General features: G+C 42.0%; 1 protein-coding gene across 1 annotated transcript in view; it reads right to left on the bottom strand.

Moving 5' to 3' along the window:
• LOC139476990 (centriolin-like) overlaps positions 1–25,823 on the bottom strand; it is a 106,152-nt gene that overhangs the window by 12,717 nt on the left and 67,612 nt on the right. Inside the window, exons 29-45 of the mRNA XM_071259542.1 lie at positions 25,172–25,240; positions 24,731–24,897; positions 22,910–23,090; positions 21,641–21,847; positions 20,594–20,658; positions 19,837–19,963; positions 19,408–19,440; positions 16,226–16,390; positions 14,703–14,978; positions 14,119–14,336; positions 13,323–13,480; positions 12,639–12,712; positions 10,908–11,096; positions 9,636–9,689; positions 6,515–6,616; positions 4,914–4,983; positions 2,754–2,854 (exon numbers count right to left, since the gene is read on the bottom strand). Coding sequence (XP_071115643.1) covers positions 2,754–2,854; positions 4,914–4,983; positions 6,515–6,616; positions 9,636–9,689; positions 10,908–11,096; positions 12,639–12,712; positions 13,323–13,480; positions 14,119–14,336; positions 14,703–14,978; positions 16,226–16,390; positions 19,408–19,440; positions 19,837–19,963; positions 20,594–20,658; positions 21,641–21,847; positions 22,910–23,090; positions 24,731–24,897; positions 25,172–25,240 — 2,256 coding nt within the window. The remainder of the gene's footprint in view (positions 1–2,753; positions 2,855–4,913; positions 4,984–6,514; positions 6,617–9,635; positions 9,690–10,907; positions 11,097–12,638; positions 12,713–13,322; positions 13,481–14,118; positions 14,337–14,702; positions 14,979–16,225; positions 16,391–19,407; positions 19,441–19,836; positions 19,964–20,593; positions 20,659–21,640; positions 21,848–22,909; positions 23,091–24,730; positions 24,898–25,171; positions 25,241–25,823) is intronic.

The following is a 25,823-nucleotide window of genomic DNA, read 5'->3' as shown; positions in this document are numbered from 1 at the left end:
CATCCATGGCACTTTAGCCACACAGCTCAATGTCTAACATGGTGACCAGGTCCTACATCCATGGCACTTTAGCCACACAGTTCAAGTCTAACATGGTGACCAGGTCCTACATCCATGGCACTTTAGCCACACAGCTCAATGTCTAACATGGTGAACATGTCCTACATCCATGGCACTTTAGCCACACAGCTCAATGTCTAACATGGTGACCAGGTCCTACATCCATGGCACTTTAGCCACACAGCTCAAGTCTAACATTGTGACCAGGTCCTACATCCATGGCACTTTAGCCACACAGCTCAATGTCTAACATGGTGAACAGGTCCTACATCCATGGCACTTTAGCCACACAGCTCAATGTCTAACACGGAGAATAGGTCCTACATCCATGGCACTTTAGCCACACAGCTCAATGTCTAACACGGAGAATAGGTCCTACATCCATGGCACTTTAGCCACACAGCTCAATGTCTAACATGGTGACCAGGTCCTACGTCCATGGCACTTTAGCCACACAGCTCAATGTCTAACATGGTGACCAGGTCCTACATCCATGGCACTTTAGCCACACAGCTCAATGTCTAACACGGAGAATAGGTCCTACATCCATGGCACTTTAGCCACACAGCTCAATGTCTAACACGGAGAATAGGTCCTACATCCATGGCACTTTAGCCACACAGCTCAATGTCTAACACGGAGAATAGGTCCTACGTCCATGGCACTTTAGCCACACAGCTCAATGTCTAACACGGAGAATAGGTCCTACAGTGGGCCACTTCAAGGTGGAACACAAGGGAACGGTTGGTTGTTGGTTGGTTGGTGGTTGTTCCACACCGCACTCAGCAATATTTCAGCTATATGCTGCAGTCTGCAAATATTCGAGTCTGGACCAGACAATCCAGTGATTGACATCATAGGCATCGATTCACACAATTGGGATACGATGACATGCATCAACCAGGTCAGCGATCCCGACCACCTGATCCCTTTAATCGCATCTTACGACAGTCATAGTCGCTTTTTACGGCAAGCATGGGTTGCTGAAGACCTATTCTAACCCGCACCTTCACGGGATCACAAGGGAATGAGGAAGGTTTGATGTAGACCTTAGTACTTCTGCATCAACACCACAACTTCACAAGCCATAAACACAGGGAGCTGAACTCAGAACTTATGCATGACAAGAAAATGCATTCACCAATCAGCAACCCCATTGTGACCCACCAGAGGTAGACAATGTTGGTCAAATCCAAAAAGTCTGCAGTTCATTTCGGACTAGTGGATTATGTAAAGTAGATAGGACTGGTACTGTGGTAGAAATCAACCAGGGGGTCGTTGTACAGAGTGATCTTAGCGCTAAGGTGATCGTTACTCCCATATCTCAACATAGACTTACAACAGTCATAGCGCTAAGGTTGTTTTGCACAATGGCACCCAGTACCTCTAGACTTCCACGGACAAGAGAACGTGTCTGTCCCTGCCTGTACAATACAATTAATACCTAACAGAGTCCTTGGTATGCGCCTGTTCACAAACATCTTTTAGTTGACACACAATTATTCTCATAACACACATGATAGATTTAGCAGACATATACAGGAACACTCAATCATTCCTCAGGTCAGAGAAATTACTTCTGTTTCCTTTGATTTCCTTTGTCAATATGTTGTTTTTTTGGGTTCTTTTTGTTTGTTGTTTAACGCCGCACTCAGCAATATTCCAGCTATATGACGGCGGTCTGTAAATTATCAAGTCTGGACCAGACAATCCAGTGATTGACATCATGAGCATCATTCTACGTAATTAGGATACGATGACATGGATCAACCAAGTTAGCCAGCCTGACCATCGGATTCTGTTAGTCGCCTCTTACGACAAGCATAGTCTCTCTTTATGGCAAGCATGGGTTGCTGAAGACCTATTCTCAGATGTTCACGGGGCCTTTGTCAATAGGTCAAAATGCACATGGATAGTTTTGTTGTTGCCAGGGTTGATATAGGATTAATGTCATAAATTCAAAATAACATAGAAATGAAAATGCCAAGGAGTAGGTGATCCAACAGATACATTACAAACCCCTAACACCATGTTAATAATGTACTTGTTTCGATTACCTTTACAACATCGGGGCAGGTTAATCTGTAAAACTAGAACAATTTGTCTGGCTTAAGAAAGTTAGTGGCAAATCACGGAGGGCAATCCCCAAGGTATATATGTGGGTAGGCCTCATTGATGTCTGACCTCAGAATGTTAGTGACAAATCGTGGAGGGCAACCCCCCTGTTTCGTGTGTGGACTGACCTCATTGATGTCTGACCTCAGAATGTTAGTGACAAATCATGGAGGGCAACCCCCCTGTTTCGTGTGTGGACTGACCTCATTGATGTCTGACCTCAGAATGTTAGTGACAAATCGTGGAGGGCAACCCCCCTGTTTCGTGTGTGGACTGACCTCATTGATGTCTGACCTCAGAATGTTAGTGACAAATCGTGGAGGGCAACCCCCCTGTTTCGTGTGTGGACTGACCTCATTGGTGTCTGACCTCAGAATGTTAGTGACAAATCATGGAGGGCAACCCCCCTGTTTCGTGTGTGGACTGACCTCATTGATGTCTGACCTCAGAATGTTAGTGACAAATCATGGAGGGCAACCCCCCTGTTTCGTGTGTGGACTGACCTCATTGATGTCTGACCTCAGAATGGTAGTGACAAATCGTGGAGGGCAACCACCCTGTTTCGTGTGTGGACTGACCTCATTGGTATCTTGTCTTAGCTTCTGCAGTTCCTCGTAGGACATGGTCAACGCTTTAGCCAGCTCCTTCTTCTCATCATTCCGATCACTCACCTCCCGCTCTGCAGGAACAGGAAGTATTATGTAACACGCATGAAATACTCATATTGCCACCAATATGACATGTCCGGTTGTGTGCAAGGCAAGAAATATTGTAGGTTTTTCACGATCTGCTCCCGAAAGTAGCATAACCAGCATTTTCAGTCTATATCAATGTCGTTGCCAGTGAAACTCGAAAAATAATTTTTTTAAAAATCCCAAACTGTCAAAAGGCACCAGTTCACCACTAGACCTACCTATGTGCCAAGTTTGGTTAAGATATCTCTCATGGTTTTTGAGTTCTGAAAGGACTATCCTAGACATTTTTACCTATGAAAGAAAATCTCCCCTGGTCCAAAAGCATTGAGATTTTTTGGTGTGGGATGAGATTTTGCTAACATTCAGAGATATTTCATCTTCACACATGGGGAAACTGTATTTGATTTTTGGTATTTGTGACACAAATAATGTTGCAAGTAATATTACTAGATTATATAGTTATATCCTCGGATATCCTATTTTCGAACATTAATTATTCCACTACGAATACATGTATTTAAAAACATTAGCATTAGCATAAACCAAAAATTACTTTCGACTTTTATTTCTGTTCATTGTCAACTTTAGGAGAAATAACACTAATATTCATGTATTTCTGTTCATTGTCGACTTGATGGGAAATTATTCGCGAGGACAATTATAGATTGTTTAGGAGGCATGTTTATCATCATCAGCTGTTCATTTCATTGGCATGCAGGAGACAACAATCTGCAGTTATCAAATTTCGACAATGTGTGTTTAGATCGCAATTCAATATATTTAGAGTGATGACATGAAACAGCAACTGTTGTAAATGGAATTACAGTTTGTTGGCAAAACATATATTATTTACTTCCAGTTCTTTCGCAATTTCGCCGTCTTATTTCCGTCCGAATGTTTATCAAATGAAATCCTATCAATGTGGACTTTACAATTAATTAGAAGTGACAGTTCAGTATACAATGACTATTACTCCAGGTTCACCCTCTGGTTTAATAGCAACAATTAAGTCATTTATTTTACACAGAAGGCGGCGTGTTTGCCAGGTGCAGCAGCCAGAAAATGTTCAAGAGTGACCGGAAGTTGAAAAGACTGTTGACATTTACGATGTTTAAGAGTTTGAGGGATTAAGTCAGTTTTCAAGTTTTATGGACAAATTTGGAATCAAACGTATCATAGTATATTCTAAAAAATCTAACTTCATGTTTGGCCACTAGAAATAGTTCAAAATTTGAAATTCACACACAGTGGCCATTCTTGCACGAGGGTACGTTCATGAAAGCTCTTCCATCAGTGCCGTCACAGGCTCGGTGAATCTCATCTAACATACGATTGTTTCTGATCTGACATTTGTAGATTATTATGGAGAAAGAGTTGTTTGTATATTCATTAAGTTTTTGTTTTGCTGTCATTCCAAAATCGAAATTTGCTCGTGTTTTGAAACTTTACCAATGAATGCCTTTTATCTCTTGATTTCTGCTCGGACGCACATACATGTAGATTTCTGCTAGGATTTAAGTCTTAAAAAATGTTTAATGACTTGAAGTTGTAGATCACAGAATAACATTTTTGTGCGCTACCAAAGTGTTTAGTTTGTAAAAACAAACACTCGTTTTGACAATGCACACTCAACCATTGTCAGCTGATGCAAAGATCCATGCAGTGATATAGGAATCAGTTTTGCACAGTAAGAGATAGCATGCAATGTTGTGAGTATGCAAATCGCTGTTTCGATTGACAACTTTTGACGATTTAATGAACTAGCGTGTAAGTTTTTGATTGACATTTTTAGGTACCGTAGATAAATTTATTCAAGCAATACAACATTTTCAATTTTTGTAGGTGAAAATGAGAGCGTCAATGTAGATAAAACTATTGAAAGATCTACTGATTTTCAATCATGCTAATTAAATGTAAAAAAAAATTAATTTCATTAAAGAGGCAGTAAAAAATGTTGAAATCTCACACAGAAAAAACAAGAACAAAATTGCTCTTTATATGGTTGGTCCTTTATCTGATATTAACTTTCTGGTAATGTCTTACCTAGCTCCTTGATCTTTTTATCCATCTCCACAAACTTTTCCCCGCTGTCCCTGATGTCAGTGGCTTCGGTCTACAATACAAATGTCTACATCAATCAACTGCGCTTCCATGATGTTACCCTACCTCAATCCATGTGTTCAGATCAAACTACCAGTGTCGAAACGAGACGGAGATCTTGGATTAGCTCTCTGTCAAGTGTCTGGATGTTGTAAAACACAACATAATACTCATATCGTGTTGAGGCAGTGAGGCTAAAAAAAACCTCTTGGTTCTCAGGCATCGCCTGCATCATCCTAAAGTTCACGTTTCATTTTTATTTCCATTTTTAAAAAAATAGAAAATATCCTTAGATATTCCAAGTCCAACGGTAGTTAAATACTGCATTCCAGTATTTTACTCATCAAGGAATACATTTTTGAAGGGAGGCCCCTTCCCAGGTTGATTGCTTCTTAAAACTAGTATGTAACCAAATAAACAGTTGTGTACCATCAACCTGGGAAAGCCTTCCTACATACACAAGCATACAAACTCCTACTGCCACCATAACCTTAACACGAGATGCACAGTAAAGCAGTGCACATGTAAAGGGAAGTAACTGTGTGCTATATTGGATCACATTCTTTTAAATATTTGGATTTTTTTTTTTTAAATAGAAATACAAACAAAATGTGCGGCAGACTTTATGATTATGCGAGCAGTGCTTGAGAACAAAGACTATTATTTTTTTAGCCTTAAAGTTGAAATTTTCGCTGGACCCAAAAGCCCCTTATCATACTTTGTCCTTTCTCATCATAAAGAACTGTATTGTGGTACTGCTGCTAATCACTGAAAGTTAATGGTAACAGCTCCAAACTTCAACTGGCCTTCTATTACAGACTGATACCCATACCGTAGTTCTTGTGTTTAGTGCCTCTCTTATCAGTTCATCATAACACATTGTCATATTCACAAACATGAACTAAAGCCACATTCCTTTTCTTTCAGATTACTTACAGATGACCTGAAGCTTAAAACAAAAACAAAAACAAAAAACAGTCAAAAACAACAAAACGATAATTTCATCTGGAAAAATTACAAAATTAGAAGAAATCCCAAATCCATAGTTCTTAATTTTTCTACAAAACTCAACAAAACACCAGCTACAAAAGTCAAACTGATAAAACAGACTGTGTGGTCTTGACTCTTAAATACAAAGTAAATATGAAATCTAAGTAGGTTTAGCATTTTCTTTAGCACTGATGTACCGACCATCAAAAATTTCATTTTAACAGATCTATATTAAACATAACAAAAATTATTCAGAAACTAAAATTTACTTTATTTCAACCCACCTATTAAAGCTAAACAAAATATTAAACTAAAACATAAATACATAGTGTTGCCTAATGACATTTCTAACATTGTAAATAATTTTTTCAAGAATAAGCCCAAAATCTAGTTCTATACTGTTGTAGATAAAACAAGCATGTGATACACAAGCACTGATACTCAGACTTGTGGTACAAGAAGCATGTGGTACACAAGCACATGGTACACAAGCACATGGTACACAAGCACGTGATACCGATCCAGTCCACCTGCTCCTGACCCGGGGAACAAACCTTGAGGGAGTTGATCTCCTGCGTGACTGACGCCAGCTCCTCGTGTTTCGTGCTCAGCTCACTGTGCAGCGTGTCCAACTCTATGTTAGCGTTACTGACAAGCTACGTGACGGAAATAAACCAAAAAAGAAACAAAATGTTAATACATCTAAAACTACTGCTAGCTTGGCTCGGGACGCTTTCATGCACATGCAGCAAAGGGGGGTAATTCTCACGGGACATGTCAACACGGCGGGATGGAGACTAATATTCAAGCACATTCTATGGTGTATTTGTCGCGGGATTTGATACGGCTCAAAGCACAAGGGATGGAATGATAAGGAAGGCCACGATACATATCTTGATACACTGCCTACAATACGATATGTACCTTGACACACTGGCCATGATACGTCATGTACCTCGATACATTGGTCCTACAAAACTCATCTCGATACGCGGGCAACGATACAATAAACATCCCAATCCACTGGTCACAATACAACATGTATTTTGTTCCACGGTCGCGATATGATATGTATGTTGATACTCTGTTCACAATACAATATGTATGTCGATACTCTGAATATGTATGTCGATACTCTGTTCACAATACAATATGATATGTATGTCGATAGTCTGTTCACAATACAAAACACATGTCGATACTCTGTTAACAATACAATACACATGTCGATACTCTGTTTACAATACAATACGTGCGTTGATACTCTGTTCACAATACAATACGTATGTCGATACTCTGTTCACAATATGATATGTATGTCGATACTCTGTTTACAATACAATACGTATGTCGATACTCTGTTCACAATACGATAAACATGTCGATACTCTTTTCACAATACAATACACATGTCGATACTCTGTTCACAATAGGATATGTATGTCGATAGACTGTTTACAATACAATATGTATGTCGATATTCTGTTTACAATAGGATATGTATGTCGATACACTGGTCACAATACAATACGTATCACAACACGCTAGAATAAGAATCACAAGCCCATATGTATCGTGTATCCTATCGAAAGCTATGTATCATGGTACATACAAATTTCGGCATTCCGTTTCACCTAAAGAAATCATTGATAACATTTCTTCAAAAGTGTGCATAACGTTATCTCCTTCTGATAATGAAACAGGCAGACACCAGCAGATCCGGGTATGAATAAGGGAAGCGACTCTACATAGGTAACTATAGCCGAGAGAACTGTATATCCATCCAGAGAGTGACTCATCAGTCAAGTACAAAAGCAAACACTGCTTGGTAACTACACTGTATCTCAATAGAAATCTCAACAGGGGACTTGTTTCTGCGATATTTACTGATGTATTCCAAAAACAAATCTGAATGTTTGTTTCGTATTTTTTGCACGAATGCACAGGACAGCATCCCTACCGACAAACGGGTTCCCATCAACCACATTGCAAGCAAGGACAAAATGAAAAACTCCAAAAAACATTTGAAACACAATTAGGATCCTTTACAGATTATTCCAAACCATTAATCACAAACAAACTTAATGTTTATATAAATAAAGAAACACAAAAATTTACATTTTCAAACAACATAAACCAATATACACAGAAATGAAAAAAATATTCCACTAATATAATGTTAATGAAAAATAAGTAATATATATAAGCCAAAGTTTATATAAAAGCTTATGTGAATACAGGAATAAGCATATAGATATCATATATGATAAGGATTGCCTCTTAGATAAGTTGTCTCCAGATCTTGCATCGATTTTAAAAGAACCCCGTAAACCACTAACTACAGAGCAAAGGTAAGAACTAAGAATTGTTGTTATTTGTGATTAGAGAGAGCTGGTTCTATTTGTTAAAAGATGCATAGTGACATCTAAAGAATTAATCCTATTAATAACTTGTTCTAATTAAAATGCAATCTCTCCTTATACAAGCCCAGTTACAAGATTGTCAGTTAGAGTGTAGGGTTTCATTCTATAGGCGGATCTGACCCGTGAAGATTCCGGGTTAGAATAGGTCTTCAGCAACCCATGCTTGCCGTAAAAGGTGACTATGCTTATTGTAAAAGGCGACTAACAGGATCAGGTGGTCAGACTCGCTGACTTGGTTGATGCATGTCGTTGATCCCAATTGCGTGGATCGATGCTCATGATATCAATCACTGGATTGTCTGGTCCAGACTCGATTATTTACAGACCGCCGTCATATAGCTGGAATATTGCTGAGTGCGGCGTTAAACAACAAACCAACCAACCAGCCACTATAGGCGGATCCAGAAGGGGTGTCCAGGGGATCCGAACCCCCCCCCATCTTTTGAAAACCAAATGAGCAGTAAAATTATGATTTTGATATTTTGGACCCCTCCCTTTAAAAATGCTGGATCCTTGCATTCCTCTCTAATCTCTTCCTGTTAATCTTTTAGTGAGGCGTCTTAGAAAAATACTTTCCATCTCCTTAATATTCATACATTCTGACATTGACAACTGGTGCACCAAGAAAAGCTTCACTTATTGGGCACTGGGATTCAAACCTAGAATTTTGTCTTTAAACACTGGGCTTCCTCCATTCCCTTGGAGTGAGTGAGTAATATTGTACACCGCTTTTAGCAATATTCCAGCAATATTGCCGCGAGGAACACCAGAAATTGTACCCATGTGGGGAATCGAACCCGGCAACACTTTAACCACTAAGCTACCCACCGCCCCTACCCCCCTTTAATTGTCTTCCATACAAAATGTCCATTGCCGAAATTAACTTTTTAATCCTCTGCATATACGGATAAAAATATTTCTAAATAGAAAACATCTTGTTTACCACCTAATTATCTGAGTCTCAAACAGAGAGATAACATTGACATATGTTAAACAGTATCTACATGATCTGCAATCTGAACTATTATTTAATCATTTCCTATTTCAGTGCAAGCAGCAGCTGATTATATGGTGGTGACTAAATACTGCAAGTGTGTCTACAAATTATCTACAAAGGCAAATGACTATACAAAAAAGCGATGAGGTTAGTTGAAATTCAGTAAACAAGAAATTCCAGTAATTCTGTGGCATGAGATCGGTGCCTGACACAGATGACAGAATACCTGCCACCCCTTTATATACGTGTACTCACCCGGTTGAGTTTATTCTCCTCAGTCTCCATCTCCTGTCGGACCTTGCTCAGAGCCTGAGATAGAATATTGTTTGATGGGTCAAAACATGTCCCTACATGAAGGTCTGGGTCATAATTGGTCTAAGAGGCGACTTACGGGATCGGGGGGTCAGGTTCAGTCAGGTACCAGACTTGGCACAGCTTATGTTATTAGCCACCAGAGTGCTGACTATTCTAGAAGCACTACCTGTCTGAGCCTGCTGGTGAGTCAAATGATGTCTACATCTTCAACATTGAGTCGGAGAGATTCTCTACCTGCTTATGGCTACCACACAATGTAGAGAATCTCACCAAGGGTCTTCCAAGATCAAATATACAAGACAAGTTTGGCCATCTCCATGGTTTTATTGTTTGATTATTCGGGGTTTGATCTCCAGCCTCGTCATACCAAAAGATGGTATTTGGTGTTACCCTGCCTGGTGCTCGGCATTAAGGGGCTGAAACAAGGACTGGTCAGCTCGGAGTCAGTATACTGTGTCTGAGTGGGGTATTCATGTTAAATTGCGGCATGGTATCTCAGTGAGCTAGCACTATAAATCGGCATCAGTCCGGACTAGTACAAGCAGCCACACACATACATACACGTGCATGCACATCACTATATAAGTGCAATAATCTTGGACGCGACGTTAGACCCCATTTCACCTCACCTCACCTCACCTCACCTCACCCTACAAGATGAGTTGATAAAGGTTTCAAATATCTGCGGTTTGCCCAGGATAATTTAACATTCATCAACAAATCTTGATATATTTGACCTTGGAAAACACAAAGGAGAGATTCTATTTATCATCCAAAATCATTTTTCCAACTTTTTCAGTTTCCAAACAGTAATAACTAGTAACTTTAGCGTAAACAGTTTCAGCTTCAGTGGCAGAGGGATTTGTGATTTCATCTGATTGTGACGCCATGGTAACTGATGACGTAGCAATGGCTTGCAAAGCCCTGGGAGGCAACTTAATAGTAGCGATATCTTCAGGGAGACATCACTTGATATCATCCAAGCAATATCTCCTATGAAAGCTGGGTTTGGATGACAAACTACTGATTAGCAGAACTATTGATATGTATACACCTATTGACCTACAAAAGTTAGAAAGCATCTACAAAAACAGCTAGAAAAAAAGTTTGATCTTAAAATGTGACAATAAAGAGTATTATGAGATGTGAATTAATAATGTGAATTTAAGGAGTGTTACTTGTCTGTGGATACACTACTGACTCAGCACTAACCTGTCTGGCAGTCTGGTACTCCACGTCGTGATGTTCGTACGTGTGCAACAAATCTTGCAGTTCTGCCTGTTTTGACTTCTCCTGCCGTAGCGCCTCTTCGTGGGCAAACCTGGTGGTTCGTATAGCCTCGTTCAGCCTCTCTATCTCGACCTTGGCCTCATCCCGCTGGCTGTGTGCTTCCCGCAGATTCTAGAACCACAATTGTCATCTCATTTCATTGAAACTGATTGTACCAAGGGCAAGAATTGTGGGGACTTTGCCAGTACATCATGTAAGTCCCTTGAAGCTTTTACCATTGGCAGGCCAAGTGATGCAGTTCTCTTGATGAGAGAGAAAACCATACTGTCTTTGTGAGAGTGTCAGGATAACACATCAAAGTTATGTACAGAAATATCCCTTTAAACATATATGTTCAAAACAGTCAGTTGGCTCAACCAGACATAGAGGGTCCTGTTCCCCAAAGCAATCACAGCACTAAGACTATCGTAAGCCTATCGAGTTACGATCATCGTAGCACTGACACTATCACAAGCCTATTGAGTTACGATCATCGTAGCACTAAGACCATCGTAAGCCTATCGAATTACGAACATCGTAGCACTAAGACCATCGTAAGCCTATTGAATTACGATCAACGTAGCACTAAGACCATCGTAAGCCTATCGAATTACGAACATCGTAGCACTAAGACCATCGTAAGCCTATCGAATTATGATCATCGTAGCACTAAGACCATCGTAAGCCTATCGAATTACGAACATCGTAGCACTAAGACCATCGTAAGCCTATCGAATTACGAACATCGTAGCACTAAGACCATCGTAAGCCTATCGAATTATGATCATCGTAGCACTAAGACCATCGTAAGCCTATCGAATTTCGATCAACGTAGCACTAAGACTATCATAAGCTTATTGAGTTTACGATCATAGTAGCACTAAGACTATCATAAGCCTATCGAATTATGAACATCGTAGCACTAAGACTATCGTAAGCCTATTGAGTTACGATGATCATAGCACTAAGACCATTGTAAGCCTATTGAATTATGAACTTCGTAACACTAAGACCATCGTAAGCCTATTGAATTACGATCATCATAGCCCTAAGACTATCGTAAGCCTATCGAGTTATGATCATCATAACACTAAGACTACCGTAAGCCGATCTATGGGAGGTTACGATCATCGTAGAGCTGTTGAAGGGGATCCAGGATTGCAGGGCTCACAGAATGTCAGGAATAAACAGACATTATCAGCTGAATGTGTTTCCGTATCGTATATATCACATGTTTGGAATAGAAATTGTGTTATGCACACAGAAACACATGAGGGTAGTAATCTCATTATCATATAATGTCATTCTTAAAGTAATCGTTGTTTAATACCGTCATAACTCTATGAGGTAACTTTAGAAACTGTGTATGAATATATTTGTTTGAACTGCCCTCATTATCACATAGTGCCAAAATATTTACAACCATGTTTGTCCACAGAAACACACAGAGTGGGAAACCCCTATCTAAACATACTGGGAACATGAGACAATAATATATTGATCCAGCAGTCATTGCACCAAACATGACATCTTCCTGAGGCAAGGGAGTTAACTGAATATAAAAGACCAGTTTCCACCCTTGGAATCCAATTATGGAGTTATATTTTGGCTGGACTAACGAGTCTTCATAGTCCAATCAAAATCGCTTAACAAAATCAATAAAAATACACTGACCTGTTCGAGCTGCCGGAGATGTTCCTCTGACTCTTGGATGTTCTCCTCCAGCGTCTGCAGCTCCGTCCGACTCTCTGAAACACCAACACAACAAACTCCTCAAGCATCTTACAATGTCTAGATGTTATCCTCCTGAGAACAGACCAGACTACAGCATCTTACTAGTCTCCGCACCAAGCTTCATTTGGTGGATTCAAATATGACGTCATGACATCATGATGTCACTCCAACTTACATCATTTCAAAATAGAACGTAATGTTGTGATGTCAGTCTGCGGCAAGTTGTTGTTTATTGTTGGTTAATGACGCACTCTGCAATATTCCAGCTGATTGATATTGTAAGCAACGACAGCGTTAGAAATTGGCACTAGTCCTACAGTCACAATAGCTCAGGTATCCTAAGGACAAGTAGATATTTGCCTTTTCTAGGGGTTTTGACAAGTGGGCTAAAACTATTAGTTTCTATTGCTGAACACCACACCGTCGGTGTACGTTGACATGCCTTCAACCCGGATTCTAACCCAGAATCTGCCCGGGCTTCTGCTGCAAGATATTGGTGAGCTTGCTTTATCTGGGGTCTATGGAAGAAAGGCATCCATTCACTGCATCACTAGAGTACAAACAGTATTGGTTGTTTTCATTGAAATCTGTTTCACTTTTAGTCGTGCTTGCTTTGCATGTTACCTTTCACGTTCTGTTTGAGAGAGCTGACATCTTTCTGCATGAGTGACCTCTGGTGATTGGAATCATCCATCTCTCGTTCCCGTTGTCGCAGTTCCGACTCTACTCTCTCCAATCTGTCCGACGATGACTCGATCTTCTCATCCATGATCCGGTGATTCCTACAACATACATTCCATGATCAGTCACACATTCCATGATCAGTCACACATTTCATGATCAGTCACACATTCCATGATCAGTCACACATTCCATGATCAGTCACACATTCCATGATCAGTCACATATTCCATGATCGGTCACACATTCCATGATCGGTCACACATTCCATGATCAGTCACACATTCCATGATCAGTCACACATTCCATGATCGGTCACACATTCCATGATCAGTCACACATTCCATGATCAGTCACACATTCCATGATCAGTCACACATTCCAAAACTTATGATAGGACTATTTATATATTACAGCTCAACAGATATAAAACAAAGCTCGCCAGTTTCATTTCGATCATATTTCCTTCCCCTGCCCTTTGTCAATCAGATGCCTGCAGGACCCCTAGTTATCTGCCCACCGCCCCCTGTCCACAGGAAGCCTGCAGGACCCCTAGTTATCAGTCCACACCCCGTCCACCGGAAGCCTGCAGGACCCCTAGTTATCAGTCCACCGGAATCCTGCAGAACCCCTAGTTATCAGTCCACACCCCGTCCACTGGAATCCTGCAGAACCCCCAGTTATCAGTCCACACCCTGTCCACCGGAAGCCTGCAGGACCTAGCTATCAGGCCACCCACCTCTTCATCTGGTTGAGCTTGTCATCCAGGGTCTTGCAGTTCTCGTTGAGCATGTCCCTCTCCCGCACCAAGGTGGAGATGCGGTCCTCCAGCGCCTGCTTCTCCATTGTCAGGTGGTCCACTTCCTGTCTCTCTCGCTCCAACGTCTGCCGCAACCTCTCCACCTCGGACGACTTCCTGTTGGTCTCAGTATTCAGCTGTTCCAGTTCTGACTTCTCCTACAAGAGGAACACTTGTGTCATTTTTGTTTAACTCTGTTTTAAAAGCAGTGAGTTTGGTTTTACGTCACTTTTAGCAATACTCCATGGTGGAGGACACCAGCAATGGGTTTCATACATTGTACCCATGTGGGGAACATATCAAGTGAACGCTTTAACCATCACGTTACCTTCACAGTGACACTCCTTTGTCTTTCTGTTGGACAATTTGAAATCTAACCTCCACAACAATCTGATTTGATGACAGGTTAAATTATACAATTCAAATTAATTCAAATTTCTTAAGGAAAACAGAAAAGTTTGAAATCCACAATTTCGCATTCATTTTGGAAATTTCGCATTGATGGTAAGAAAGCTCCCCCTGACCTCTAACAGTGCCCTCTGCGTCTTCTCCAGCTCAGCAATCTTCTGGTTGTGCTGGGCCTTCAGGTTCTCCAGCTCTGTCTGTTCGTACTTCTGCATCTCATACACGTGCTTCAGCTCAGTCTTGTGCTTGTTGACGGAGCTGATGAGCCGCTGGAGGACTTCATCCTCCTGCTCCGTCTCCCCCTTCAGCCGAGCCAGCTCTGCCCGCTTCGACTTGATCAGAGTCAGGATGTCCAGCTTCTGCTGCTCTGTGGTCTTGATGTGCTCTCTCTGGTCCTGTTGGCAGAGATCATAACAGTATTGGGGAGATCATAACATTGTGGGCAGAGATCATAACATTGTTGGCAGAGATCATAACATTGTTGGCAGAGATCATAACAATGTTGGCCGAGATCATAACAGTGTTGGCAGAGATCATAACAGTGTTGGCAGAGAGATCATAACAGTGTTGGCAGAGATCATAACAGTGTTGGCAGAGAGATCATAACAGTGTTGGCAGAGAGATCATAACAGTATTGGGAAGATCATAACAGAGCTGGCAGAGATCATAACAGTGTTGGCAGAGATCATAACAGTGTAGGCCCAGATCATGACAGAGTTGGCAGAGATCATGACAGTGTTGGCAGAGATCATGACAGTGTTGGCAGAGATCATGACAATGTTGGCAGAGAGATCATAACATTCTTGACAGAGATCATAACAGTGTTGGCAGAGATCATGACAGTGTAGGCCGAGATCATAAGTGTTGGCAGAGATCATGACAGTGTAGGCCGAGATCATGACAGTGTTCGCAGAGAGATCATAACAGTGTTGGCAGAGATCATAACAGTGTAGGCCGAGATCATAACAGTGTTGGCAGAGATCATGACAGTGTAGGCCGAGATCATGACAGTGTTGGCAGAGATCATGACAGTGTTGGCAGAGAGATCATAACATTGTTGGCAGAGATCATAACAGTGTTGGCAGAGATCATAACAGTGTAGGCCGAGATCATAACAATGTAAGCAGAGATCATGACAGTGTAGTCCGAGATCATGACAGTGTTGGCAGAGATCATGACAGTGTTGGCAGAGATCATGACAGTGTTGGCAGAGAGATCATAACAGTGTTGGCAGAGATCATGACAGTGTTAGCAGAGAGATCATAACAGTGTAGGCAGAGATCATAACAGTGTTGGCAAGGACATAATAATGTTGGTAAGGATATCACTGATGTCAAGGTATCAACATGGTGTTGGTAAGGAGACATTATCTGTGTTGGCAAAAGGATAATAAAAGTGATGGCTAACTGATTTTAGTGCTGGGAGTAGACTATCATTCCATGAGAATGCCACGTAAAATCTCTGACTAGCAGCTACCACAGTCATGTACCATAATCTGTATTGTGTAATTACATACAGATTCAACTAAAGCAAGGCCACAAACCCCCAATGCTTATGCTGGTACCCCAGCATCCCCTCGCCTCCCCTCCATCCCCGCCCCCCCGCCCCCCTCTTCAATTGGATAACACAAGGAGGAACCTACCCTGAGTTCCCTGTGCTTGCTGGTGATCTCAGCCTCTGCTTCTCTCAACACGGAGCTGAGGTCGGTCTGCCGTCTCTCCATTGCCTCAGTCATCAGCTGCAGCTCCGTCTTCTTCTTCCCCATCGTCTGGTCCAGCTTCTCCAGCTCGGACCGCTGACCGTCCAACTGTACAACAGACAGATACTGGTCACAGACACACAGTTCACACACAGACAGCCACAACCAAGCTCAGAATCATATAGTTTAGTTTGTTTGTTGTTTAACGACGCACTCAGCAATAATCCAGCCATACGGCGGCGGTCTGTACATAATCAACCCTGAACCAAACAATCCAGTGATTGATGTCATGAGCATCGATGTATACAACTGGGATATGATGACATGCATCAACCAAGTCAGCGAGCCTGACAACCCTATCCGGTTAGTCGCCTCTTACAACAAGTCGCCTTTTATGCCAAGCATGGGTTGCTGAAGACCTATTCTTTCCCAGATCTTCGAAGGTTACAGAATCAATCTTGTGGTGTTCTTCATTGGAGAAACATTGACGGACATTGGTTTCTGTCTTACACTGCAGCCTTACATATATGTCATGTTAATGTGGTTCAAAGGGTGAGTCTTGTTTAATATCACTTTCATGAGTATTTCAGATTGCATCACAGGTGTCATCCAAATTGATGCTTTAAACTTTTTCTTTCAACCTGACCTTTTAATCATTTAGAAAAACATTAACAATGTATCCATGAGAAGCCATATCATGAGCCCGTAAATAATCAAGTTTGGGTCAGACAAACCAGTGGTTGATAGCATGAGCATAATGCATGCTGACAGGCTTTGATGACAGTCATAATCGGTCAGATGACACATTGTAGCATATACATATCTTTTTTAAAGCTCTCCTGAGAAGCAGGCAGAGAAAACAGACGACATATTCTGCCCCTGAATCCCAATGGGACACAAGCATTGGGCACAGATGACCTGTGATGCCCTGAATCCCCATGGGACACAAGAATTGGGCACAGATGACCTGTGATGCCCTGAATCCCCATGGGACACAAGCATTGGGCACAGATGACCTGTGATGCCCTGAATCCCCATGGGACACAAGCATTGGGCACAGACGACCTGTGATGCCCTGAATCCCCATGGGACACAAGCATTGGGCACAGATGACCTGGGGTGCCCTGAATCCTCATGGGCGCATGCATTGGGCACAGACGACCTGTGATGCCCTGAATCCCCATGGGACACAAGCATTGGGCACAGATGATCTGGGATGCCCTGAATCGCCATGGGACACTAGCATTGGGCACAGACGACCTGTGATGCCCTGAATCCCCATGGGACACAAGCATTGGGCACAGACGACCTGGGATGCCCTGAATCACCATGGGACACAAGAATTGGGCACAGACGACCTGTGATGCCCTGAATCACCATGGGACACGAGCATTGGGCACAGACGACCTGTGATGCCCTGAATCCCCATGGGACACAAGCATTGGGCACAGATGACCTGTGATGACCTGAATCCCAATGGGACACAAGCATTGGTCACAGATGACCTGTGATGCCCAGAATCCCCATGGGACACAAACATTGGGCACAGACGACCTGGGATGCCCTGAATCCCCATAGGACACAAGCATTGGTCACAGACGACCTGGGATGCCCTGAATCGCCATGGGACACGAGCATTGGGCACAGACGATCTGTGATGCCCTGAATCCCCATGGGACACAAGCATTGGGCACAGATGAACTGTTTGCCCCGGGTTGTCTATAGGAATCATGGGGCTAGGGGACAGTTTTCTCCTGGTTCCCCATGGAGAACATACATGATGACAACACATTTACAACACCAGAACATGCAGCACACAGACCAACATCCAGGCATGGAAGTCACACAACATGCGAGTCAGACCTGCTCAAGAGAACACATGCAAAGTAAGGTGGAACAAAGTCAAAGTATCTTCGTCCTTCCACGGATGCTTTGATTACTGCATGAGGGATGTTTTATGATACAATCATCATTACTGAGCATCACCATGTTGGATGAAGACCTAATGACTTTAACCCACCTGAGCTGTTGACACAGAAAATGGACCATGCATCTGTTAGTATAGGATGAAGTTAGGATGAGCTGCAGTACCCAAGGGTGAACATCTCTACTAGGTCAGTAGCAAACACACCACACAGTAAGCCTTGCTGATAGCCTAGCCTAACTCTATATGATGAAGAGGCCAGACTAATCTTGTTATTGTTTAAGTGTAAATATAGACTAAATGATGAAATTCAAAATGCTTTTTGAATGAAAATAAACTTTCTTAAAACAGCGTGTATCAACTTTTCTTAAATAAAGTTTTTGTTTAGTACTCATCTTTAATCAACTTTATATTTTCTTATGTGTTTCTGTAAAAACAAGAAACGTAAGGCTTAAAAAAACAAAAGCATAGGTTCTCAGGCAATGTTTTGAAAATATAGTGCCGGCGGGGTTTGTTTTTTTGTTGTTTGTTCAAACTAGTATGTAACCAAATAAACAGTTGTGTACCATCAGTCTGGGAAAGGGCCTCCCTATATACACAAGCACACAAACTCCTATTGCCACCATGACCATAACATGAGATGCACAGTAAAGCATCATGCATGTAAAGGGAAGTAACTCTGTGCTATATTGTTTTTAAGTCTTAAGATTATTTTTTTTTAAATTTGAAATAAACAAGAGATGATGATGGGGTCAATGCCTGTGAACCAAGACTATTATTTTTTTAGCTTAATTGGTCAGACCTCCTTTATTTCGCAAAGACTTTGTGAGCATCATCACATAATCAACAGTTTAAAGATGCTGAACAAACTTGATAAACCTGGAAATCACTTTATGTGCAAAACAGGATATAAAACTTGACACAAATGGAAAAACAATTAAATGTATGGGGAGAATAAACATATTTAAAGTTGTGTACTGTCATTTTGTATTTATCCACACTCAAAGATTGCTTGCAAAAAAACCAGGGCCATCATTCAACATTAGGAAAAACAAGGGAGACAATCATGCAAAGGGGAGACAATCACGCAAAAGGGGAGGTAAACATGCCAATTTACCAACCATCACAAGAAATGTCACACATGTTAGGTCAAGGTCAGGTAAAAGTTCAAGGTCACTGAGGTAATTCAAGAAGTACACACCTTTGAGGCCATGGCGCTCTTAACCTTGGAATACTGGTCAAGAAGTGAAGAAACGATGTTCAAGATGACAACAAAATTTCTAGTGCAAGGACATATTTCTCCAAGGGAGGGTGGAATGAATGAATATTGTTTTACGCTGCATCAGTAATTTTCCAGCTAATCACGGCTAAGGGCAGGCTGGAGGAAATGGGGTGGAACACTGCGTTCAAGACAAGCCTTATTGGCATTCCATTCAGTATAATAATGGGAAAGAATCAGGTGCTCTTTAACTTCCTTTGAGTCGTATACATTTAGTGAGAAGTAAAAGTGAATATTACATCTATAAAAAGTGAACAAAAAGTGAAGCTGCTACAATTATTGTGAATATTATGACAGTCTGGGACTGCAGCATCGATGATGATGAATGGTTACCATGGCAACCACACGTACCTGATCTCGTAACCTTGACAACTCCATGCGTCGTTTTGACAAGATGTCGTCACTGTCGCGGAGAGCATCAACAGTCTCCTTCTCCTTCATCTGGGATGTTTTCAATTCCGAAGACACCCGATGCAAGCTGAAATGAACAAGTTTAACAGTCAATCAACTCAAAAATAATTTTGAAAATTAAATGTTTGTGACAATATTAGACCCTGACAAAATCAATCAATACCGCATTGCGTATTATTCTAACAATACAACCTCTATTACACCATAGCCATAAATTCCTGGTTTGGATGTCATTCCACTATAAAATATTAACATGTTCAACAGACGTCCTCTTCACTGCTAACTTATCTAATAGTTTTGAGGTGAACCCAATGCAACTGTGCATCCGTGAGGGGGAAAACTGTTGGTTTTGTTTTGTTTATTCAATGAGGCCGCAGCCTGTAAATAGTCAAATATCTGACATATTTGACCTTGTCTATAATAGTTAAAATGGCTACTCCGATAATGGCAACTAGACAACATATAATACATCTCATGACCTCATCTACGCTTGTCGTAAGAGGCGACTAACGGGATCTGGTGGTCAGGCTCGCTGACTTGGTTGATGCATGTCATCGATCCCAATTGCGTGGATCGATGTTCATCATATCAGCCACTTTACAGACCGCAGTCATATACTTGAATATTGCTGAGTGCAGCGTAAAACAACAAACCAACCATGATAGAAACTATTCCTACTATCACTCAAATGACTTACCTCTTGGTGGACATTTTAAGCTTTGAGTCAATCTCTTTGAATTCACTGTCCTTCTTTGCTAAAACCTGAAAAAGAAAACAAGTGAGTGAGTTGGGTTTAACAGCACGGTATTTCAACAATTTCACAGTGTTTCAGCTAAATGTGGGAAATTGCCAAAAGCGATGAATGTGAAAGGTCAAGGTCAAAGGTGACCAGAAATGGGGTTTATTGTTGTGTTAAAGATTGTTGCACTCATGTAGGGGTGTTGGTACGACTTTCATAAAGCTGATTATAGAGTGTGAGACCATTGAGGTACTGAGCTGACCAGCGCCAGACAGGGTAACAACAAGAACCACCTTTTAATGTCTTTTGGTATGACATGGACAGGGACTGAGCCAAAGATCTTCTGCTCTCCGGGCAGACGCTCTATCCACTGCACTACAGGAGACGGTCTCCGGGCAGACACTCTATCCACTGCATCACGGAGACAGTCACCGGGCAGACGCTCTATCCACTACACTACGGAGGCAGTCTCCAGGCAGACGCTCTATCCACTGCAACACGGAGGCGGTCTCCGGGCAGACGCTCTATCCACTGCACCACGGAGACGGTCACCGGGAAGACACTCTATCCTCTACACCACGGAGACGGTCACCGGGCAGACGCTCTATCCACTGCACCACGGAGACGGTCACTGGGCAGACGCTCTATCCACTACACCACGGAGACAGTCTCCGGGCAGATGCTATATCCACTACACCACGGAGACGGTCACCGGGCAGACATTCTATCCACTACATCACGGTGGCGGTCTCTGGGCAGATGCTCTATCCACAACAACGTGGAGGCAGTCTCCGGGGCAGAAGCTCTATCCACTAAACCACGATGATGATCATGATCACGGCTCAAATAATAATTCAAAACTGCGAATGCTAAGGCATACAACTCTGCCCCCCTCCAGTGTACCTGGTTCAGACTGTGACAACAACCCTTACTGAATGATCTATATTTTGCTTGATATAATGACATATTTCCAGGCTGGTGTGTCTGTACACAACATCTCCGCACCTGCATGACCTCGCGAAGTAGCTTCTCCTGCTTCTCCCTCTTCCTCTCCAGACCTCGGACCTCGGTCCTGAGTGCCCCGAGCTGGTCCTGCGTCTTGACCAGCTGAATCCCGGCCTCCGTGGCTCGCTTCTCCAACTCCTTGGCCTCAAGGGCTGTCGTCTGCAGGTTGACCGAGGCAGTGTCGTACTTCTTCACAGTGTCACGGGCCTGGGCACAGACGAAAGGAATACAAAATAAATCAAAATAAATAAATTAACAATACAACAGTGACAGAAACATGTTCAGTATTGTCGTTGTTTCAGTAAATCACCTGTGACGATACCACAATAGACCATAAAAGTGGAAACAGGAAAACGAAATCAATAACTAAACTTGAAATGGCGTTGGACATTTTACAAATAAATTCACTACCGTATTCGACATAATAAGCGCCCAGGGTGCTCTCAAAATTAGAAATAGGGGGCTCTTATTAGAATATTAATTTGGTGAAAAACAACAGGGTTAAAAGATCTTAATTTCGTGGTTTATGCTGACAGCCTGAAATGTTTATATACGACAGATATATTTTTTCAGAATCTAATTTCCCATAATTAAGGATGCATATAACACACGTATTATACACGAATAAATAAGTCTTAAGTATACATTGATCAATCGGAAGGGGTGCTAATTGGGATTGTTCACTAGCCAATATATAAGCAAATATCGCCGTGGGCGCTTATTAGAGCAGGGCGCTTATTACGTCGAATACGGTAATTATTTTCAGGATATTTTCAACATCATTACTAATTTGGGATAACAATCAATCATTGGCCTACAAATACTCTGATACCGTGTTAAAGTCGGCCACAATGCAACATGTACAGGTCAAGCACCATAGTAAGTGAGTGAGTGAGTGAGTGAGTTCAAATTTAATGTTGCATCAGCATTATTGCAGCCATATAGCGACTCAAGCACCAGAAAGGGTTACAATTCATTATTGAGGTCTTCATCAGATATTCTTCGAACTATATAATACTGGTTAACCTTGGAAGATTCTTAATAAACCAAAGAATCATCTAGAGATTCACAAAACGATTACAGATCTATGGCTGTTGCGTCGCCATACTTTAACGTAGCCTTGATGTTGTAAACCAAAGGTCTTTTCTTTTAGACAGGGCTGAGTTGGTTAACCTTCCAAGCTACAAGAGGCGATAGGGAGATATCGCTTCAACTAATGGTTAACATTGAGCACCTACATCACAAACAGAGAGAGTTATCTGCCCCTACCTGTTCGCGGGCGTCCTTGAGGTCAGCGTTACACTCCTTCAGCAGCTTGTCTGCCTCCCTGAGCTGGCCTGTCCTCTTGGCTAGAGTCTTCTCCAGGCACGCGATCTCATCCTGCAGGTACGTCTGGCGGCTGCGACACGCAGACTCGTCCAGACTGTCGTCGTCTTCATACTTCCTCTGTCTAAGAAGTTAACAGTTCAAGTTACTGATCTGTGAAGGTTCCAATCGACATGGCAAAACTTAATGGTAACACATTCAGAGATTACCCCATCTTGTACTTTGCTTTGTCAAGGTTCTGCCTACCAACCACATTGATCAGAACTCTACAAGTAAGCTAGAGCATGCTGCTGATCACAGCAATGTCATTAAAATCAGATCTTAGTTCTCGCTACCGCCAAACTAAGATCCGAGGACATACCATTACAAGTCATGCAGAACGACCTTTCATCCGACCAATCAGAGCGTTACTTACAGATCAGGAAAGTGACAGACGGAATTTGTTTTCTAATCATGCAACCTCAAACAGTTTATCACTGGATATCCCGAATGACAGTTATGGGCTGTACGAATGAATCTGTCAAGTCATCACCCATGTCTCACTTCAGTGGGACAAACATTTGAACGAAAGAGACTTTTCATAGCCCGTGGGAAGTACTACCATACATTCTTGGCCATCTATAAGAAATTCAAGAATGTTCTTTGGTTCAGTTTTCAAATTTTAAATGGAGAACTTTGTCAAAATATATTTCAAAGCATCATCTGGATTGAAGTCGCCAGTTTGAAGCTAGTGCCGACTAGCTCATGAAAGTTGCTTTCTGATTGGCTGTCTATTTCTTGTTAGTAATTTTAGTTGTAGGTCCAAGTTCGCTAAAGGTCTTTCTGATGTGACCTGTAATGTGATGTCCTCAGATCTTTGTTTAGCGGTAGCGAGAACAAAGATCTGATTTTAATGAGATTGTTTAACACAGTGTCATTTTTTTGTTTTGTTTGTTGTTTAACACGCACTCAGGAATATTCCAGCTATAATAATCCAGTCTGGAACAGCTAATCCAGTGATTGACATCATGAGCATCGATCGACACAATTGGGATACGATGACATGCATCAACCAAGTCAGCGAGCCTGACGATCCAATCCCGTTAGTCGCCTCTTACGACTAGCATGGTCGCCTGTTACGGCTAGCATGGGTTGCTGAAGAACTATTCTACCCTGAAGATTCACGGGCCAGTAACAGTATCACTGCAGCCTCCAGATAAATGAATCTGAAGCAGGCAAATCAATGGTTGGTAGCATCATCAACAATCCTTAACTAGGGCTATTCATTGCTAAATGTCAGTCTTGAAAGACTGAAATGTTCAATGAGATGGGATTGTGACTGTTAACTTTCTGGCACCTCACAGACAGCAAAGCTTGTATACTCCCCAGGGAGCTGAGAATGAAAACCCAGAGGGTACACGGATCCATTGACCGGGGCAATAAAAGAAATTGTGCTTTGAGCATGGCATCCAACATGGAGTGAGTGACTGAGTATGGCTTTACGCCGCTTGAAGCAATATTCCAGCAATTTGACCGTGGGGGACACCAGAAATGGGCTTCACACACTGTACCCATGTCTGGAATCGAACCCGGGTTTTCAGCGTGACAAGCGAACGCTTTAACCACTAGGCTACCCGACCGCCCCTTATCCAGCATGGAAAAGTGCCATTCAAATGGACAATTGTTATTATTATTATTATTATCATTATTATTATTATTATTATTATTATTATTATTATTATTATTATTATTATCATCTCCCAATCAAACAACTAGATAACTGACTTGCTCCTGATGGCGTTCTTCATGTTGCGTGTGCGGAGGAAGTCCAGCTCCTCCTTGGCCGACGACCTCTTCTCCCGGATGCTCTTCTCGTTGTACTTCAGTTTCCGCAGACTCTTCTTCTGCCTCTCGATGGCAAGGTCAAGGCCTTCCAACTCATCTCGCCGATCCTGCAACATGAGATTCTCACATTATTTGGGGTAACACGCAATCTACCCAATCCCCTAGTCTGACAATCTGATCCAAGTTAATCGCCTCTTATGAACTTATTTATGAACTTTAAGTCTCTATGTAATATCCGTGGATCGGAGTCTTGTTTGTAAATCTAGAGGGTCTTGGTGCTTTCTTCCCAGTTCATTTTGTGTTACATCAGACCGACTTCAAAGGAACATATAATTTCTCATATATAATCTCTCTCTCTTTGTCTCGCTCTCTCTCTCTCACCTCCAGCTCGCCCTTGAGTCGGTGGATGAGCCTCTTCTCCTCGTCCATCATTATCTCCTCATGAATATCCTGTAACCATAGTGACACGCATCCTCAGCAAGCTCATTGAAACCTCTTGATATTATTTAGAGTAAACCATGAAACCCACATACAGAGAAACCCTGGTAGCATGGAAACCCACACATAGTGTAACCCTGGTAGCATGGCAACCCACACAGAGTGCAACCTTGGTAGTATGGAAACCCAAATACACTGAAACCCTGGTAGCATGGAAACCCACACATAGTGTAACCCTGGTAGCATGGCAACCCACACAGAGTGCAACCTTGGTAGTATGGAAACCAAATACACTGAAACCCTGGTAGTATGGAAACCCACATACAGTGAAACCCTGGCAGTGTGGAAACCCACATACTGTGCAACCCTCGTAGTATGGAAACCCACATACAGTGCAACCCTGATAGTATGGAAACCTACATACAGTGAAACCCTGATAGTATGGAAACCCACATACAGTGCAACCCTGGTAGTGTGGAAACCCACATACAGTGAAACCCTGGTGGTATGGACACCCACATACAGTGAAACCCTGGTGGTATGGACACCCACATACAGTGAAACCCTGGTACTGTGGAAACCCACATACAGTGAA

This window comes from Haliotis cracherodii, unplaced genomic scaffold, assembly GCF_022045235.1.
Source record: "Haliotis cracherodii isolate W230 unplaced genomic scaffold, xgHalCrac1.p SCAF_30, whole genome shotgun sequence".
In the NCBI taxonomy this organism is placed as follows: Eukaryota; Metazoa; Mollusca; class Gastropoda; order Lepetellida; family Haliotidae; genus Haliotis; species Haliotis cracherodii.
Note: the sequence above shows the minus strand (reverse complement) of the source record. Positions and strands in the feature narration are given on the sequence as shown.